This window comes from Cherax quadricarinatus, chromosome 93, assembly GCF_038502225.1.
Source record: "Cherax quadricarinatus isolate ZL_2023a chromosome 93, ASM3850222v1, whole genome shotgun sequence".
NCBI lineage: Eukaryota > Metazoa > Arthropoda > Malacostraca > Decapoda > Parastacidae > Cherax > Cherax quadricarinatus.
The window spans coordinates 1,550,143-1,570,593 of record NC_091384.1 but is presented as its reverse complement, the minus strand read 5'-3'; the positions used below and the strand labels follow the sequence as shown (position 1 = coordinate 1,570,593).

At 46.3% G+C, this 20,451-nt stretch overlaps 1 protein-coding gene across 1 annotated transcript in view; it reads right to left on the bottom strand.

Moving 5' to 3' along the window:
- Positions 1-394: 394 nt before the first annotated feature.
- The window catches only part of D2hgdh (D-2-hydroxyglutaric acid dehydrogenase), a 45,299-nt gene continuing 25,242 nt past the window's right edge, over positions 395-20,451 (bottom strand). The window contains exons 7-9 of the mRNA XM_070104581.1: positions 16,877-17,048; positions 14,678-14,828; positions 395-832 (exon numbers count right to left, since the gene is read on the bottom strand). Of these exons, the coding sequence (XP_069960682.1) occupies positions 620-832; positions 14,678-14,828; positions 16,877-17,048 (536 nt within the window). The 3' untranslated portion in view covers positions 395-619. The remainder of the gene's footprint in view (positions 833-14,677; positions 14,829-16,876; positions 17,049-20,451) is intronic.

Below are 20,451 nucleotides of genomic sequence, written 5' to 3'. Positions count from 1 at the left end.
AATTCGGTCAGTACTGGCACCTGAACATCTGGAGTGAAAAAATATCGTTAACCGGGGGTCCACTGTATATCTATCAACCTGCTTCTCAAGGAAACTGCATTGATGCTGGTGAGAGGCTCTTGATCCAAGGAAGACCCATCCTTATCGAACCTGATATATGACCCGTAAAGGTTTAATACTTCTCCTGATTGTTTTGACTAGGTGCTAAACCCGTAGGGTTCACACATTGCCTGAGGAATGGGAGCCACTCAGTTTCTTGGAACAAAAGCCTGTCACCAGCATCAAGATATTTCCATTAAGAGGTGATTACAATAAATAATAACTTAGTTGACCTGAATGTGAAAACCTGTCTGATTGGCACTTGTTTTAGGTTAGAGTCTATGGCAAGCACTCGTTTTTGTTTTTTTTCCCCAACAAGTCGGTCGTCTCCCACCGAGGCAGGGTGACCCAAAAAAAGAAAGAAAATCCCCAAAAAGAAAATACTTTCATCATCATTCAACACTTTCACCACACTCACACATAATCACTGTTTTTGCAGAGGTGCTCAGAACACAACAGTTTAGAAGCATATACGTATAGAGATACACAACATATCCCTCCAAACTGTTCATGTTTAAGGTTATTTGTTATCAGGAAGAACTTTGTAGGGGTTGAGGATTCCATTGGGATCCATGAGTGACTTGAGTTGTCTCATTAAAGCTATAGCAGAATGCGACTTAGAGTAGTGAATAAAATTGCGCTTTTTGAAGCCAATGCCGTGTTCTGCACTGATGCTGCCATTTACCTTCGCTGTCCACTCAAATATTGTCGGCTCGATGCGACTCATGAGTTCCTGCAGGAAGACGAATGATTTAATTAGCATAAACGCACACTGTACATTTTTATTCTCTTTAAAATGGTGATTTGATGCTAGTAATTATGTATTTATAATTACAATAAACCCTCAAAATAATGTGTTGATATAGCAAATCTCTAAAATAATAAGACAAAATCCACTCGGTAAACTCCGAAATATAGTAGTTGATGTAAACTTTGTACAAGTATACAGTAGGGTACTAGTTTATTCTTATTGTGATTTACTGGACACTTAGAGAATCATCATTCTTAGTTACATATATTAAGAGTTTACTGTACCTATTTGTAGTTATAGCTGGTGGCCTGCACTGTATGACCCTTGTAGGTTTAGCGCTTTTGATAATAATAATAGCAGGTGTCCCGTCTTCAATGATCAATTCATCTTATATTTTTTTTAAATTTCCAACAGGTGCAGCACTTGTTACATTTTCTTATAATATATATTGGAGAATTAAAGCCACCTCTCCCTCTCCTCGCATCAAACTTCATTACCTCCCATTTTCCAGGCAATGTACGACCCTTATACGTATATTTACTTCTTCTCCATGAATAAAATAATTATGAATACTGTTAATGTTTTCATTACTTTCAATATACCCAACATCACATCATCAACGTCCTCACGCACTGCACTCAAAAACACATGGACGGCTAACATAAATCAATTACAGTAGGACCCCCATATCCGCGGAGGAAATGTTCCAAGGACCTGCCACGGATACCGAAACTGCAGATAGTAGTGAACCCTATACATAAGTTGTTTTTCATTTACGTACATACCTATATAACTTAAATTTATAAGTTACACACATTAAATGGAGAATTATCACTTTTTCATTAATGGGAAATACTTCACGGTTTCTCTTAGGCTTTGAAGAACTTCCATTATCACTATTGCACTCAGAGACAATTATTAAGCAAAATTAAGGGTTATTTTCGGGTCACGGTAAACTGCGGATACCGGACCCACGGATGCAGGGGTCCTACTGTAATTTAATATTATGCAACTTATCTATGGAGACAAATGAGCCTTGTGGGTTTAGTGCTAAGTTTTGATTGTAATAATACATAAATGACGAGGCTGAGTGGCAAAAAAGACAATTGTATAGCGGAAAAATGTTTTGATAAAAGCAATAATAATAATGAATAAATAATAATATAACCCTTTAACTGTCATGGTGTTGATCTCTGCTTCTCCATTAGCCCTCCAAATATTTTGAAAAGAAAAAAAAAAAGGGTAATTTTCTGTGTAATATGACAAATTTTTTTTTAGGGCCAATACTTACTAAAATATAGTGGTGAAATTGGCACTAGATGCTGATGTGGTGGCAACATCAAATCCTGCCACTTGCAGAAATGTTGCCTATATACATGTACTTTATTTTTTATGTAGTTTGTATGTTCCGATAATTACAATTTATAGTAGATGTGAATTTGTTCGGCCACCTTCCCGAGTTAGGGGCACTGAACGCCACCTTCCTGGGTTAGGGGCATGGAACGCCACCTTCCCGAGTTAGGGGCACCGAATGCCACCTTCCCCAGTTAGAAAATCTGCATACAGTGGACCCTCGGTTATCGGCTGTAATCCGTTCCACAGCCACTCAAGAGGGAGAGGTTTTTTAGTGCCAGGAAGGAAAAAAAACTGGCAGGAAATAGCAGAAATCGTACACCAAATCCAGTCATTCCTGGAGTGGAACCACAGTCGATGGCCTCCACTCCAAACCAACAGATACAGATACTAATGCCAGAAACCCCCCCCCCCCCCCAGTACCAGCAATACCACCAGTCCGATGACATTCTTCTTTGCAAATATACAGGGTCTAAAGCCAGCAACAAACAACAAAATACCTTTCATCCGTGGACTGCTTGCAGAGGCAAAGGCAATGTTCACGGCTTTCACTGAGACCCACATAAAGGATCACTTGGACAACGAAATATGGATCCCAGGTTACAACCTATACAGATGTGACAGAGTGAACAGGCAAAACGGGGAGGGGGGGGGGGGTTGGCCTGTACATTGCAGAGTCACTTATTTGCACAGAACTGCTTAATGCTTCAAATGATGTAGTGGAAGTTTTAGTAGTAAAGGTCGAGAACCAAAACCTAGTCATTGTGGTAGTCTACAAGCCTCCGGATGCAACATCCCAGCAATTCCAGGAACAGCTGCTAAAAATTGACCACTGTCTGGAAAATCTTCCAGCTCCTGCACCCAACATCTTGCTCCTGGGGGATTTCAACTTAAGGCACCTAAAATGGAGGAATATAGCAAATAATATTGTTGCAGTAATAACACCAGGAGGCAGCTCTGATGAAAACTCACACTCACACGAGCTTTTAAATCTCTGCACAAAATTCAATTTAAACCAGCAAATAATAGAGCCTACTAGACTGGAGAATACACTAGACCTCATCTTCACTAACAATGATGATCTGATAAGAAATGCCACCATATCAAAAACAATATACTCAGATCACAACATAATTGAGGTTCAGACATGTATGCGAGGAGCCCCAGACCGACAATGAGACTAGTCAAGAGGGAGCATTCACCAAATTCAACTTCAATAACAAAAACATAAAGTGGGACCAAGTAAACCAAGTCCTAACCGATATAAGCTGGGAAGATATACTAAGCAACACAGACCCCAACTTATGCCTAGAACAGATTAACTTGGTGGCACTCGATGTATGCACAAGGCTTATTCCTCTAAGAAAAAGGAGGAGTAGATGTAAAATAGAAAGAGACAGGCGCTCCCTTTACAGGCGACGGAAAAGAATAACAGAGCGGCTAAAAGAGGTCAATATATCTGAAATGCATAGGGAGACACTGGTCAGAGAAATAGCAAGCATCGAACTTAAGCTAAAGGAATCTTATAGGAGTCAGGAATCGCGGGAAGAACTAAAAGCCATAAATGAAATCGAAAGAAACCCAAAGTATTTCTTCTCCTATGCCAAATCAAAGTCGAGAACAACGTCTAGTATTGGGCCCCTACTTAAACAAGATGCGTCCAACACAGATGACAGCAAGGAAATGAGTGAGCTACTCTGCCCCAGGGCCAGACTCGTGGAACTCCGTGTTCATCAAGAACTGCAAGAAGCCCCTATCACGAGCCTTTTCCATCCTATGGAGAGGGAGCATGGACACGGGGGTCGTCCCACAGTTACTAAAAACAACAAGACATAGCCCCACTCCACAAAGGGGGCAGTAAAGCAACAGCAAAGAACTACAGACCGATAGCACTAACATCCCATATCATAAAAATCTTTGAAAGGGTCCTAAGAAGCAAGATCACCACCCATCTAGAAACCCATCAGTTACACAACCCAGGGCAACATGGGTTTAGAACAGGTCGCTCCTGTCTGTCTCAACTATTGGATCACTACGACAAGGTCCTAAATGCACTAGATGATAATAAGAATGCAGATGTAATATATACAGACTTTGCAAAAGCCTTCGACAAGTGTGACCATGGTGTAATAGCGCACAAAATACGTGCTAAAGGAATAACAGGAAAAGTCGGTCGATGGATCTATAATTTCCTCACTAACAGAACACAGAGAGTAGTCGTCAACAGAGTAAAGTCCGAGGCAGCTACGGTGAAAAGCTCTGTTCCACAAGGCACAGTACTCGCTCCCATCTTGTTCCTCATAGTCATATCCGACATAGACAAGGATGTCAGCCACAGCACCGTGTCTTCCTTTGCAGATGACACCCGAATCTGCATGACAGTGTCTTCCATTGCAGACACTGCAAGGCTCCAGGCGGACATCAACCGAATCTTTCAGTGGGCTGCAGAAAACAATATGAAGTTCAACGAAGAGAAATTTCAATTACTCAGATATGGTAAATACGAGGAAATTAAATCTTCATGAGAGTACAAAACAAATTCTGGCCACAAAATAGAGCGAAACACCAATGTCAAAGACCTGGGAGTGATCATGTCGGAGGATCTCACCTTCAAGGACCATAACATTGTATCAATCGCATCTGCTAGAAAAATGACAGGATGGATAATGAGAACCTTCAAAACTAGGGAGGCCAAGCCCATGATGACACTCTTCAGGTCACTTGTTCTATCTAGGCTGGAATATTTCTGCACACTAACAGCACCTTTCAAGGCAGGTGAAATTGCTGACCTAGAAAATGTACAGAGAACCTTCACAGCGCGCATAACGGAGATAAAATACCTCAATTACTAGGAGCACTTGAGGTTCCTAAAACTGTATTCCCTGGAACGCAGGCGGGAGAGATACATGATTATATACACCTGGAAAATCCTAGAGGGACTAGTACCGAACTTGCACACGAAAATCACTCACTACGAAAGCAAAAGACTTCGCAGACGATGCAACATCCCCCCAATGAAAAGCAGGGGTGTCACTAGCACGTTAAGAGACCATACAATAAGTGTCAGGGGCCCGAGACTGTTCAACTGCCTCCCAGCATAGATAAGGGGGATTACCAACAGACCCCTGGCAGTCTTCAAGCTGGCACTGGACAAGCACCTAAAGTCGGTTCCTGACCAGCCGGGCTGTGGCTCGTACGCTGGTTTGCGTGCAGCCAGCAGCAACAGCCTGGTTGATCAGGCTCTGATCCACCAGGAGGCCTGGTCAAAGACCGAGCCGCGGGGGCGTTGACCCCCGGAACTCTCTCCAGGTAAACTCCAGGTAAGACCGAAATGGCTGAAAACCGAAATAATATTTCCCATAAGAATACAATTAATCTGTTCCAGACTAAAATATTCACAGAAAAATAATTTTTTTTAACACTTAAATCAGTATTACATATTGATGCTACACTCCCAGCATGTCTGCTACACTCCCTGCATGTCTGCTACACTCTCTGCATGTCTGCTATACTCCCTGCATGTCTGCTACACTCTCTGCATGTCTGCTACACTCTCTGCATGTCTGCTACACTCTCTGCATGTCTGCTACACTCTCTGCATGTCTGCTATACTCCCTGCATGTCTGCTACACTCTCTGCATGTCTGCTACACTCTCTGCATGTCTGCTATACTCCCTGCATGTCTGCTACACTCTCTGCATGTCTGCTACACTCCCTGCATGTCTGCTACACTCCCTGCATGTCTGCTAAACACTCTGCATGTCTGCTACACTCCCTGCATGTCTGCTAAACACTCTGCATGTCTACTACACTCCCTGCATGTCTGCTAAACACTCTGCATGTCTGCTACACTCCCTGCATGTCTGCTACACTCCCTGCATGCCTGCTACACTCCCTGCATGTCTGCTACACTCCCTGCATGTCTGCTACACTCCCTGCATGTCTGCTACACTCTCTGCATGTCTGCTACACTCCCTGCATGTCTGCTACACTCCCTGCATGTCTGCTACACTCTCTGCATGTCTGCTACACTCCCTGCATGTCTGCTACACTCCCTGCATGTCTGCTACACTCACTGCATGTCTGCTACACTCCCTGCATGTCTGCTACACTCTCTGCATGTCTGCTACACTCTCTGCATGTCTGCTACACTCTCTGCATGTCTGCTACACTCCCTGCATGTCTGCTACACTCCCAGCATGTCTGCTACACTCCCAGCATGACTGCTACACTCCCTGCATGACTGCTACACTCCCTGCATGTCTGTAACACTCCCTGCATGTCTGCTACACTCCCTGTATGCCTGCTACACTCCCTGCATGTCTGCTACACTCTCTGCATGTCTGCTATGCCTGTTATCCCCATGTCTGCTATGCCTGTCATCCCTGCATGCCTGTTACACTCCCTGCATCTCTGCTACACTCCCTGCATGTCTGCTACACTCCCTGCATGTCTGCTACACTCCCTGCATGCCTGCTACACTCTCTGCATGTCTGCTACACTCCCTGCATGTCTGTTACACTCCTTGTATGCCTGCTACACTCCCTGCATGCCTGTTACACTCCCTGCATGTCTGCTACACTCCCTGCATGCCTGCTACACTCCCTGCATGTCTGCTACACTCCCTGCATGGCTGTTACACTCCCTGCATGTCTGCTACACTCCCTGCATGCCTGTTACACTCCCTGCATGCCTGCTACACTCCCTGCATGGCTGTTACACTCCCTGCATGTCTGCTACACTCCCTGCATGTCTGCTACACTCCCTGCATGTCTGCTACACTCCCTGCATGCCTGCTACACTCTCTGCATGTCTGCTACACTCCCTGCATGTCTGCTACACTCCCTGCATGCCTGTTACACTCCCTGCATGCCTGCTACACTCCCTGCATGTCTGCTACACTCCCTGCATGCCTGCTACACTCCCTGCATGTCTGCTACACTCCCTGCATGGCTGTTACACTCCCTGCATGTCTGCTACACTCCCTGCATGCCTGTTACACTCCCTGCATGCCTGTTACACTCCTTGCATGCCTGCTACACTCCCTGCATGCCTGCTACACTCCCAGCATATCTGCTACACTCCCTGCATATCTGTTACACTCCCTGCACATCTGTTACACTCCCTGCATGCCTGTTACACTCCCTGCATGTCTGTTACACTCCCTGCATGCCTGTCACACTCCCTGCACGGCTGTTACACTCCCTGCATGGCTGTTACACTCCCAACATGTCTGCTACACTCCCTGCATGTCTGCTACACTCCCTGCATGTCTGCTACACTCCCTGCATGCCTGCTACACTCCTTGCATGTCTGCTACACTCCCTGCATGCCTGCTACACTCCCTTCATGCCTGCTACACTCCCTGCATGCCTGCTACCCTCCCTGCATGTCAGCTATACTCCCTGCATGCTTGCTACACTCCCGGTATGCCTGCTACACTCCATCCCTGATTCACTCCCTGCATGCTTCCTACACTCCCTGCATGCCTTCTACCCTCCCTGCTTGTCCGCTACACTCCTTTCATGCCTGCTACACTTACTGCATGTCTGCTACACTCCCTGCATGTGTGCTACACTCCCTGCATGTGTGCTACACTCCCTGCATGCCTGCTACAATTCCTGCATGTCTGCTACACTCCCTACATGTCTGCCACACTCCCTGCATGCCTGCTAAACTCCCTGCATGCCTGCTACACTCCCTGCATGCCTGCTACACTCCCTGCTACACTCCCTGCATGTCTGCTACACTCCCTGCATGCCTGCTACACTCCCTGCATGCTTGCTACACTCCCTGCATGTCTGCTACACTCCCTGCATGCCTGCTACACTCCCTGCATGCCTGCTACACTCCCTGCATGCCTGCTACACTCCCTGCATGCCTGTTACACTCCCTGCATGCCTGCTACACTCCTTGCATGCCTGCTACACTCCCTGCATGTCTGCTACACTCCCTGCATGTCTGCTACACTCCCTGCATGCCTGCTACACTCCCTGTATGTCTGCTACTACCTGCATGTCTGCTACACTCCCTGCATGTCTGCTACACTCCCTGCATGCCTACTACACTCCCTACATGCCTGCTACACTTCCTGCATGACTGCTGCACTCCCTGCATACCTGCTACACTCCCTGCATGTCTGCTACACTCCCTGTGCCTGCTACACTCCCTGCATGCCTGCTACACTCCCTGCATGCCTGATACACTGTCTGCTACACTCCCTGCATGTCTGCTACGCTCCCTGTATGTCTGCTACACTCCCTGCATGCCTGCTACACTCCCTGCATGTCTGCTACACTCCCTGCATGTCTGCTACACTCCCTGCATGCCTGCTACACTCCCTGCATGTCTGCTACACTCCCTGCATGCCTGCTACACTCCCTGCATGTCTGCTACACTCCCTGCATGTCTGCTACACTCCCTGCATGCCTGCTACACTCCCTGCATGTCTGCTACACTCCCTGCATGCCTGCTACACTCCCTGCATGTCTGCTACACTCCCTGCATGTCTGCTACACTCCCTGCATGTCTGCTACACTCCCTGCATGCCTGCTACACTCCCTGCATGTCTGCTACACTCCCTGCATGCCTGCTACACTCCCTGCATGTCTGCTACACTCCCTGCATGTCTGCTACACTCCCTGCATGTCTGCTACACTCCCTGCATGTCTGCTACACTCTCTGCATGTCTGCTACACTCCCTGCATGTCTGCTACACTCCCTGTATGTCTGCTAAACTCCCAGCATGTCTGCTACACTCCCAGCATGTCTGCTACACTCTCTGCATGTCTGCTACACTCTCTGCATGTCTGCTACACTCTCTGCATGTCTGCTACACTCCCTGCATGTCTGCTACACTCCCAGCATGTCTGCTACACTCCCAGCATGACTGCTACACTCCCTGCATGACTGCTACACTCCCTGCATGTCTGTAACACTCCCTGCATGTCTGCTACACTCCCTGTATGCCTGCTACACTCCCTGCATGTCTGCTACACTCTCTGCATGTCTGCTATGCCTGTTATCCCCATGTCTGCTATGCCTGTCATCCCTGCATGCCTGTTACACTCCCTGCATCTCTGCTACACTCCCTGCATGTCTGCTACACTCCCTGCATGTCTGCTACACTCCCTGCATGCCTGCTACACTCCCTGCATGTCTGCTACACTCCCTGCATGTCTGCTACACTCCCTGCATGCCTGCTACACTCCCTGCATGTCTGCTACACTCCCTGCATGGCTGTTACACTCCCTGCATGTCTGCTACACTCCCTGCATGCCTGTTACACTCCCTGCATGCCTGTTACACTCCCTGCATGCCTGTTACACTCCTTGCATGCCTGCTACACTCCCAGCATATCTGCTACACTCCCTGCATATCTGTTACACTCCCTGCACATCTGTTACACTCCCTGCATGCCTGTTACACTCCCTGCATGTCTGTTACACTCCCTGCATGCCTGTCACACTCCCTGCACGGCTGTTACACTCCCTGCATGGCTGTTACACTCCCAACATGTCTGCTAAACTCCCTGCATGTCTGCTACACTCCCTGCATGTCTGCTACACTCCCTGCATGCCTGCTACACTCCTTGCATGTCTGCTACACTCCCTGCATGCCTGCTACACTCCCTGCATGCCTGCTACACTCCCTGCATGCCTGCTACACACCCTGCATGCCTGCTACACTCCCTGCATGCTTGCTACACTCCCAGTATGCCTGCTACACTCCCTGCATGCCTGCTACACTCCCTGCATGCCTGCTACACTCCCTGCATGCCTGCTACACTCCCTGCATGTCTGCTACACTCCCTGCATGCCTGCTACACTCCCTGCATGTGTGCTACACTCCCTGCATGTGTGCTACACTCCCTGCATGTCTGCTACACTCCCTGCATGCCTGCTACAATTCCTGCATGTCTGCTACACTCCCTACATGTCTGCCACACTCCCTGCATGCCTGCTAAACTCCCTGCATGCCTGCTACACTCCCTGCATGCCTGCTACACTCCCTGCATGTCTGCTACACTCCCTGCATGTCTGCTACACTCCCTGCATGCCTGCTACACTCCCTGCATGCTTGCTACACTCCCTGCATGTCTGCTACACTCCCTGCATGCCTGCTACACTCCCTGCATGCCTGCTACACTCCCTGCATGCCTGCTACACTCCCTGCATGCCTGCTACACTCCCTGCATGCCTGTTACACTCCCTGCATGCCTGCTACACTCCTTGCATGCCTGCTACACTCCCTGCATGTCTGCTACACTCCCTGCATGTCTGCTACACTCCCTGCATGCCTGCTACACTCCCTGTATGTCTGCTACTCCCTGCATGTCTGCTACACTCCCTGCATGTCTGCTACACTCCCTGCATGCCTACTACACTCCCTGCATGTCTGCTACACTCCCTGCATGTCTGCTACACTCCCTGCATGCCTGCTACACTCCCTGCATGCCTGCTACACTCCCTGCATGCCTGCTACACTCCCTGCATGCCTGCTACACTCCCTGCATGCCTGCTACACTCCCTGCATGCCTGATACACTCCCTGCATGCCTGATACACTCCCTGCATGTCTGCTACACTCCCTGTATGCCTGCTACACTCCCTGCATGCCTGCTACACTCCCTGCATGTCTGCTACACTCCCTGCATGCCTGCTACACTCCCTGCATGTCTGCTACACTCCCTGCATGTCTGCTACACTCCCTGCATGCCTGCTACACTCCCTGCATGTCTGCTACACTCCCTGCATGCCTGCTACACTCCCCCTGCATGTCTGCTACACTCCCTGCATGTCTGCTACACTCCCTGCATGTCTGCTACACTCCCTGCATGCCTGCTACACTCCCTGCATGTCTGCTACACTCCCTGCATGCCTGCTACACTCCCTGCATGTCTGCTACACTCCCTGCATGTCTGCTACACTCCCTGCATGCCTGCTACACTCCCTGCATGTCTGCTACACTCCCTGCATGCCTGCTACACTCCCTGCATGCCTGCTACACTCCCTGCATGTCTGCTACACTCCCTGCATGCCTGCTACACTCCCTGCATGTCTGCTACACTCCCTGCATGCCTGCTACACTCCCTGCATGCCTGCTACACTCCCTGCATGTCTGCTACACTCCCTGCATGTCTGCTACACTCCCTGCATGCCTGCTACACTCCCTGCATGCCTGCTACACTCCCTGCATGTCTGCTACACTCCCTGCATGCCTGCTACACTCCCTGCATGTCTGCTACACTCCCTGCATGTCTGCTACACTCCCTGCATGCCTGCTACACTCCCTGCATGTCTGCTACACTCCCTGCATGCCTGCTACACTCCCTGCATGTCTGCTACACTCCCTGCATGTCTGCTACACTCCCTGCATGTCTGCTACACTCCCTGCATGCCTGCTACACTCCCTGCATGTCTGCTACACTCCCTGCATGCCTGCTACACTCCCTGCATGTCTGCTACACTCCCTGCATGTCTGCTACACTCCCTGCATGCCTGCTACACTCCCTGCATGTCTGCTACACTCCCTGCATGCCTGCTACACTCCCTGCATGCCTGCTACACTCCCTGCATGTCTGCTACACTCCCTGCATGCCTGCTACACTCCCTGCATGTCTGCTACACTCCCTGCATGTCTGCTACACTCCCTGCATGTCTGCTACACTCCCTGCATGTCTGCTACACTCCCTGCATGCCTACTACACTCCCTGCATGTCTGCTACACTCCCTGCATGTCTGCTACACTCCCTGCATGCCTGCTACACTCCCTGCATGCCTGCTACACTCCCTGCATGCCTGCTACACTCCCTGCATGCCTGCTACACTCCCTGCATGCCTGCTACACTCCCTGCATGCCTGATACACTCCCTGCATGCCTGATACACTCCCTGCATGTCTGCTACACTCCCTGTATGCCTGCTACACTCCCTGCATGCCTGCTACACTCCCTGCATGTCTGCTACACTCCCTGCATGTCTGCTACACTCCCTGCATGCCTGCTACACTCCCTGCATGTCTGCTACACTCCCTGCATGCCTGCTACACTCCCTGCATGTCTGCTACACTCCCTGCATGTCTGCTACACTCCCTGCATGCCTGCTACACTCCCTGCATGTCTGCTACACTCCCTGCATGCCTGCTACACTCCCTGCATGTCTGCTACACTCCCTGCATGCCTGCTACACTCCCTGCATGTCTGCTACACTCCCTGCATGCCTGCTACACTCCCTGCATGTCTGCTACACTCCCTGCATGTCTGCTACACTCCCTGCATGCCTGATACACTCCCTGCATGCCTGCTACACTCCCTGCATGCCTGCTACACTCCCTGCATGCCTGCTACACTCCCTGCATGCCTGCTACACTCCCTGCATGTCTGCTACACTCCCTGCATGCCTGCTACACTCCCTGCATGCCTGCTACACTCCCTGCATGCCTGCTACACTCCCTGCATGCCTGCTACACTCCCTGCATGCCTGCTACACTCCCTGCATGCCTGCTACACTCCCTGCATGTCTGCTACACTCCCTGCATGTCTGATACACTCCCTGCATGCCTGATACACTCCCTGCATGCCTGCTACACTCCCTGCATGCCTGCTACACTCCCTGCATGCCTGCTACACTCCCTGCATGCCTGCTACACTCCCTGCATGTCTGATACACTCCCTGCATGCCTGATACACTCCCTGCATGCCTGATACACTCCCTGCATGCCTGCTACACTCCCAGTATGCCTGCTCCACTTCCTGCATGCCTGCTGCACTCCCTGCATGCATGCTACACTCCCTGCATGCCTGCTACACTTCCTGCGTGCCTGCTACACTCCCTGCATGACTGCTACACTCCCTGCATGTCTGCTACACTTTCTGCATGCCTGCTACACTCCCTGCATGCCTGATACACTCCCTGCATGCCTGATACACTCCCAGTATGCCTGCTACACTCCCTGCATGCCTGCTACACTCCCTGCATGCCTGCTACACTCCCTGCATGCCTGCTACACTCCCTGCATGCCTGCTACACTCCCTGCATGCCTGCTACACTCCCTGCATGTCTGCTACACTCCCTGCATGTCTGCTACACTCCCTGCATGCCTGATACACTCCCTGCATGCCTGCTACACTCCCTGCATGCCTGCTACACTCCCTGCATGCCTGCTACACTCCCTGCATGCCTGCTACACTCCCTGCATGCCTGCTACACTCCCTGCATGCCTGCTACACTCCCTGCATGTCTGCTACACTCCCTGCATGCCTGCTACACTCCCTGCATGTCTGCTACACTCCCTGCATGCCTGCTACACTCCCTGCATGCCTGCTACACTCCCTGCATGCCTGCTACACTCCCTGCATGCCTGCTACACTCCCTGCATGCCTGCTACACTCCCTGCATGTCTGCTACACTTCACACTTAAATACCATGGTATTTCTCACTTTCTTTACTAGGAACTTTCTTTGGAGTCATGGTTACTTATTTTGCAGTTGCACTGCAAAAATCCCATAAAAAACAATGGAAAACAAGCAAAATGTTTTGATGTATGTTCAACCGCTTCCTCGTGCATCGAGAGACACAGCGAAACTGATGCACAAGCGGCCCCAGCCTGTGGACGGATGCGTCCGAAGCAGCCGATGACCGAAATAACGGCTGATCACCGGGAGCCGAAGAACCGGCCAATAACCGAGTTGGCCGACAACAGGAATGGCCGGTAACTGAGGGTCCACTGTATAACTTTTGATTCCCTAAAAACTTAGCTACTAATGGCCAACTGATGACTGGAAACCTCACCAATAACATAAACAGTCGATTAACAAATATTTTATATGTAATATATACTGTATTCTTACAATACAGTAAGCTAGAGAGAAGAAAATGTTATGAAGAAAATCGTCAGGAAGAGAAAATACATTTACAGTGTTTGTCAGTACCCATTTCAATATTGTCTTACGTGATACAAAACACGTAGCAACACACATTAACACTCTTCAAAAAAACGTTAATAAGACATGGCATTAGCAAGTCCCTGGGGTCTGCCATGCTGTCTGCTCTAGCTGCTGCTCAATTGAACTGGTACTAAGTGGTCTTAGATTTTTTAATACTGCATACACTGAGTGTTAAGACCCATTGATATTGCCTAGGCCTATCAGGCCTCTGGTGCCAAATTTGGAGGCAGGAAAAGTAGTGCACTGATCTATGTCTGGAGTGCTAGCAGTAGTATGTATTCTAGAGTTTGACAATTAAAGGGTTAATAACATAATAATAATTTGGGACTTTATAGTTCTTAAACACCTATTCTTTCCAGAAATTTACAGGCACTCATATATTAACTCACAATTGCAACAACTTCAACAAAAAGGAGTACGTACTAAAGTTGCCTTCAAGAGCGATAATAAGATCAATAAACTTCCTCTCTGCAATTTTGTTTCTTTTACTAATTTATCAATGGACAAAAAATTAAAAAACATAGCAAACCTGATCAAACTCCTTGCTTGTGATATTTAAATGAAGATTTCCATCTCCTATGTGACCATAGCCACAACAGCGGATGACTGCGGTGCCCAGATGCTGCCGCATATCCTCAACCATCTTGTAGAAATGAGGCAATGGTAAGGAGATATCATACCTGCAGAAATATTATGTTCATATCAATCATCAATCCCTTATTACCCTTCAAGGGGAGGTGGTGAAGGGATGGGGGGGTTTGATTTTGTTTGTATTTTTAACCCCGGAAGGTTAGCCACCCAAGATAACCCAAGAAAGTCTGTGTCAACAAGGACTGTCTGTTATATTTCCATTGGGGTCCTTCAATCCTGTCCTCCAGGATGCCACTCACACTAGTCCACTAACACACAGGTACCTACTTGCTTGCTAGGTGAACAGGGACAGTAGGTGTAAGGAAACAAGCCCAATGTTTCCACCCTTGCCGGGATCAAACCATGGACATTGTGTGTATGCGTGTGAGGCGAGTGTGTTGCCAATCAGGCCACGGGACACCGTGCTCCACAGGCTCGTGATCTGAGAAACTGAAACTACCCTCGTCTTTCTTGTATTAAGTCCGATTATCTCTCATTTTTCAGGTGCTATATTTATTTATTTATTAATTTGAACATGATACAGAGAAGTACAAAGGAATACAGTTATTAAAGTGCAACATGCCAAAGCCCCTTGTATGCAGAGCATTATGGGCAGCTTAAAATTAACTTAAGATTAACTAAGCAATGATATATTCAGTGGTAAAAACATTATTGTAAACAGATAACAATTTAGCACAAATGAGTATTACAAAGACAGGTCATATGGTCATTTACTGTGTTGCTGAGCAAAGTTTGATTGGGTCACAGGTTAGACATTTATGAGATACAATAATGAGAAACATTTATGAGATACAATTTATGAGATACAATTATTCAGTATTTATTTAGTTGTGAGTGAGTAAGTGATCTTTGAGAAGAGACTTGAATTTATAAACAGACAGTGTTTCTTTTATATTCACAGGTAATGAATTCCAGATTTTAGGGCCTTTTATATGCATTGAGTTTTTGCATAGTGTGAGATGGACTCGAGGAACATCAAAGAGTGATCTGTGTCTTGTGTTATGGTCATGTGTTCTGTTGAGGTTGGTAAGGAGATATTTGAGGGAAGGGTTTATATCAGAGTTAAGTGTTCTATGTATGTAGTAGGTGCAGTAATAAGTATGGATGTTTTGTATGGTGAGTAGGTTTAGAGTTTTGAATATTGGTGGAGTGTGCTGCCTGTAGTGGGAATTTGTTATCATTCTGACTCCACCCTTTTGTTGGGTAATTAATGGTCTGAGATGGTTTATTGTTGTTGAGCCCCATGCATAAATTCCATAGGTGAGATAGGGGTAAATAAGTGAGTGATATAGGGCCAGGAGGGCTGACTGTGGAGCACAGTACCATATCTTCGATAGTATGCCTACGGTCTTGGAAATTTTTTGAGAAATTTGTTGTATGTGTGTTTGAAATTTGAGTCTATTATCAAGGTGGATTGCTAAGAATTTTCCCTCTGTGAGCTTTGTGATAGGTGATCTGTTTATCATTATGTTTATAGGGACATCTGTAGCTCTGTTACCAAACTGAATGAAGTAGGTTTTGTTAATGTTTAAAGTAAGTTTGTTAGTCCTCATCTAGGTAGATATTTTCTGTAATTCGGTATTTACAGTATTGGCTAGCGTGACTGGGCTCGGGTGAGAGAAGACGTATGTAGTGTCATCTGCAAATAGTGTGGGTTTGTGTAGTTGCGATGCATTTGGTAGATCATTTATGTATATTATGTATATGATCCCTAAGGGATTAGTGTTTCCCCATCATCATCATAATAATAATATTAATGTAAACAACAAATGCAAACCATAAAACAGTTTTATTATGCAGGTTTGATGTTTGAATTCTTAAATAGTGTATATACAATAATCTATCATATCTATTGTGTGCATAAGGATTACAACTGCAAACAAACCCTTTAAGGGTTTCCTCTTGAAGGGTTTGCCTTGAAGATAGTGAAGGGCTCTTGATTCAGGGAATTGAAACTACAATACCCTATGCTTTCTTGGATTAAACACAATCCTGTATTTAAAAATAACAGGTGCTAAACTGGAAATACAAACTCACTATTGCAAAGCAATAACATGCAACAAACACAGTGACTCACTTGTGTACGTAGCCTTCAATTACTAATGACTCGGAAATTCTCTCCCTGATGTTCCATAGGTTTTGCATTCTAGACGGCTCTGTTGCTATTGTACCGTCAGTAACCTTGCCAGATTCTAATGCCTCTTCCATGAAGGTATTCAATTTTTCTTCATCGTGTGTGCTATTAGATCCTGGAAATAAAGTACAGTATCATCAAACAGATTACAAGTGCTTCTCAATTTACAATACAGCCTCTCCTCATTTAGTGGCGTACTTGTTTACTGCTAACTCGGACTTACGATGGGCTCTCTGACCAGTACGCATACCTAAATAATGTATATTAAAGCTGATTTCCTCTATTCTGTTTATTACAATATACAGCACACTACTGTATAAACATTTAAAAATATACCGGAAATGTTATAAATGATGCAAAGGTGACATTAAAACAATATCAAAGATGGTTGACACACACCCACTACCATTTTAGTATGCTCCTCCCTTAGCGACGAATTTGTTTACCGACGTGGTATTAGGAACGGAACTCCATCGTAAGGAGAGGCTGTATAATAAAAAAGAAGCACTAGACCTAGAAGGGTCATACAATGACCTAAAAAGGTTAGACATGGTACAGTCATCGCTCTCAAAAATCTCTGCTATGCAATGCATTTTTTTGTTAATGTGATTGAAAAGGGGCATTAAAAGGCCTTCATAGTACTTGCTATTCAATTTCTGATGCATTTTTTCAATTTCATTTACAAAATTTTGTACTAGATATAAGAGAGTTGACTGTATACAGCCTCTCCTCATTTAACAACGGAGTTCCGTTCCTAAGAAAACGTCGGTAAACAAATTCGTCGCTAAGCAAGGAGCATATTATAATGGTAGTGGGTTTGTGTCAACCATCTTCAATCAATTTTAATGTCACCTTTGCATCATTTATAACATTTCTGGTATATTTTTAAATGTTTATACAGTAGTGTGCTGTATATTGTAATAAACAGAATAGAGGAAATTGGCTCTAATATACTACAGTGGACCCCCGCCTTATGAACGCATCGTGTTACGTTAAATCCATCATACGATGCATTTGAACACAAAAATTTTGCCTCTCCTCATGATCAAAAACTCGCCTTACATGATTCGTACGGGACGTGTCCCACGTGTTGTCTCAGCTGCCCCGTGGGTGCCAGTGTTTACAAGCCAGCCAGTGCGGTCGCATCTAAGCATACATTTGGTACATTTCATATTATCACAGTGTTTTTAGTGCTTGTAACTGCAAAATAAGTCACCATGGGCCCCAAGAAAGCTTCTAGTGCCAACCCTGTGGTAAAAATTGTGAAAATTACTATGGAAATGAAGAAAGAGATAATTGCTAAGTACAAAAGTGGAGTGCGTGTCTCGGAGCTGGCCAGGTTGTATACCAAACCCCAATCAACCATTGCTACTATCTTGGCCAACAAAACGGCAATCAAGGAAGCTGTTCTTGCAAAAGGTGCAAGTTTGTTTTTGAAACAGAGATCGCAAGTGATAGAAGATGTTGAGAGACTGTTATTGGTGTGGATAAACGAAAAACAGATAGCAGGAGATAGCATCTCTCAGGCGATCATATGTGAAAAGGCTAGGAAGCTGCATGACGATTTAATTAGAAAAATGCCTGCAACTAGTGGTGATGTGAGTGAATTTAAGGCCAGCAAAGGTTGGTTTGAGAGATTTAAGAATCGTAGTGGCATACATAGTGTGATAAGGCATGGTGAGGCTGCCAGTTAGGACCAAAAAGTGGCTGAAAAATATGTGAAGGAATTCAAGGAGTACATAGACAGTGAATTGAAACCTGAACAAGTAATTGCGATGAAACAGGCCTGTTTTGGAAGAAAATGCTAAGCAGGACCTACATTACTCAGGAGGAAAAGGCACTATCAGGACATAAGCCTATGAAAGACAGGCTTACTCTTTTGATGTGTACTAATGCTAGTGGTGATTGCAAAGTGAAGCCTTTATTGGTGTACCACTCTGAAACTCCCAGAGCGTTCAGGCAAAACAATGCCCTCAAGGTTAATTTGTGTGTGCTGTGGAGGGCAAACAGTAAGGCATGGGTCACTAGGGACTTTTTCTATGACTGGTCACACCATGCATTTGCCCCCACTGAAAAATTACCTAATGGAAAAGAAATTGGACCTTAAGTGCCTCCTGGTATTAGACAATGCTCCTGGTATTAGACAATGCTCCTGGTCATCCTTCAGACGTGGCAGAGCGACTATCTGGGGACATGAGCTTCTTTAATGTTAAGTTTTTGCCTCCTAATACCACTCCTCTCCTGCAGCCCATAGACCAGCAGGTCATTTCAAACTTCAAAAAACTCTACACGAAAGCTATGTTTCAAAAGTGCTTTGAAGTGACCTCAAACACTTGACTGACTCTAAGAGAGTTTTGGAAAAGAGCACTTTAGTATCCTCAGTTGTGTAAACCTTATAGGTAAGGCTTGGGAGGGAGTGACTAAGAGGACCTTGAACTCTGCTTGGAAGAAACTGTGGCCAGAATGTGTAGAAGAAAGGGATTTTGAAGGGTTTGGGGCTAACCCTGAGAAGTGTATGCCAGTTGTGGAATCCATTGTGGAATTGGGGAAGTCCTTGGGGTTGGAGGTTAGTGGGGAGGATGTGGAAGAGTTGGTGGAGGAGGACAATGAAGAACTAATCACTGATGAGCTGCAAGATCATCTTCAACAGCAAGAGGCCAGTCCTGAGTAAACTGCTTCAGAGGAGGGGAGAGAGAAATTGAGGAAGTTGCCTACTTCAAAGATTAACCCTTTCAGGGTTTCGGCCATACTAGTACGGCTTACGCCCCAGGGTTTTTGACGTACTAGTACGCCTAAATTCTAGCGCCCTCAAATCTAGTGAGAGAAAGCTGGTAGGCCTACATATGAAAGAATGGGTTTATGTGGTCAGTGTGCGCAGTATAAAAAAAATCCTGCAGCACACGGTGCGTAATGAGAAAAAAAAACTTTGTGTTTTTGGATTAAAGCAGTGATTGGCACTGTATTTTCGTATGGTATTTATTGCTGTATTCTAGTTTTCCTGGTCTCATTTTATAGAAAGTGAAAGTTTTTCTTTTTCGGGCCACCCTGCCTTGGTGGGAATCGGCCAGTGTGATAATAAAAAAAAAAAAAAAATAATAAAAAAGACATATTACAGAAATTGAGATGATTTTGACTCGTTTTACAATGAAAAGTACCTTGAAATTGAGCTCAAAGTAGCAGAAATGTTCAATTTTTACCGAAGTTTAAAAGTAAACAAATCATGCCAAGCGTCCAATACACATCAACTGGTGAGTCTAATATTCTTTCTCAAGTGCGCTGATATTATTTATACCATTTCTACACTAATGCAGTAGTCTGCATAACAGTAAATCTTTTTTGTAAGGATAAAAATTCAAAGTGAAAAGCCAAAGAAATATAAGAGGGGCGTGGGGATGTGACTAACGAACAGAGAAAATGTTATTTTAGTGCCAGGAATGTCTGTCTTGTTTATTCTGGACCCTATTTGGAAATTGGCATCTTTTGAAATTTGTGTGAAATTGGCAAAATTGCTAAATTCT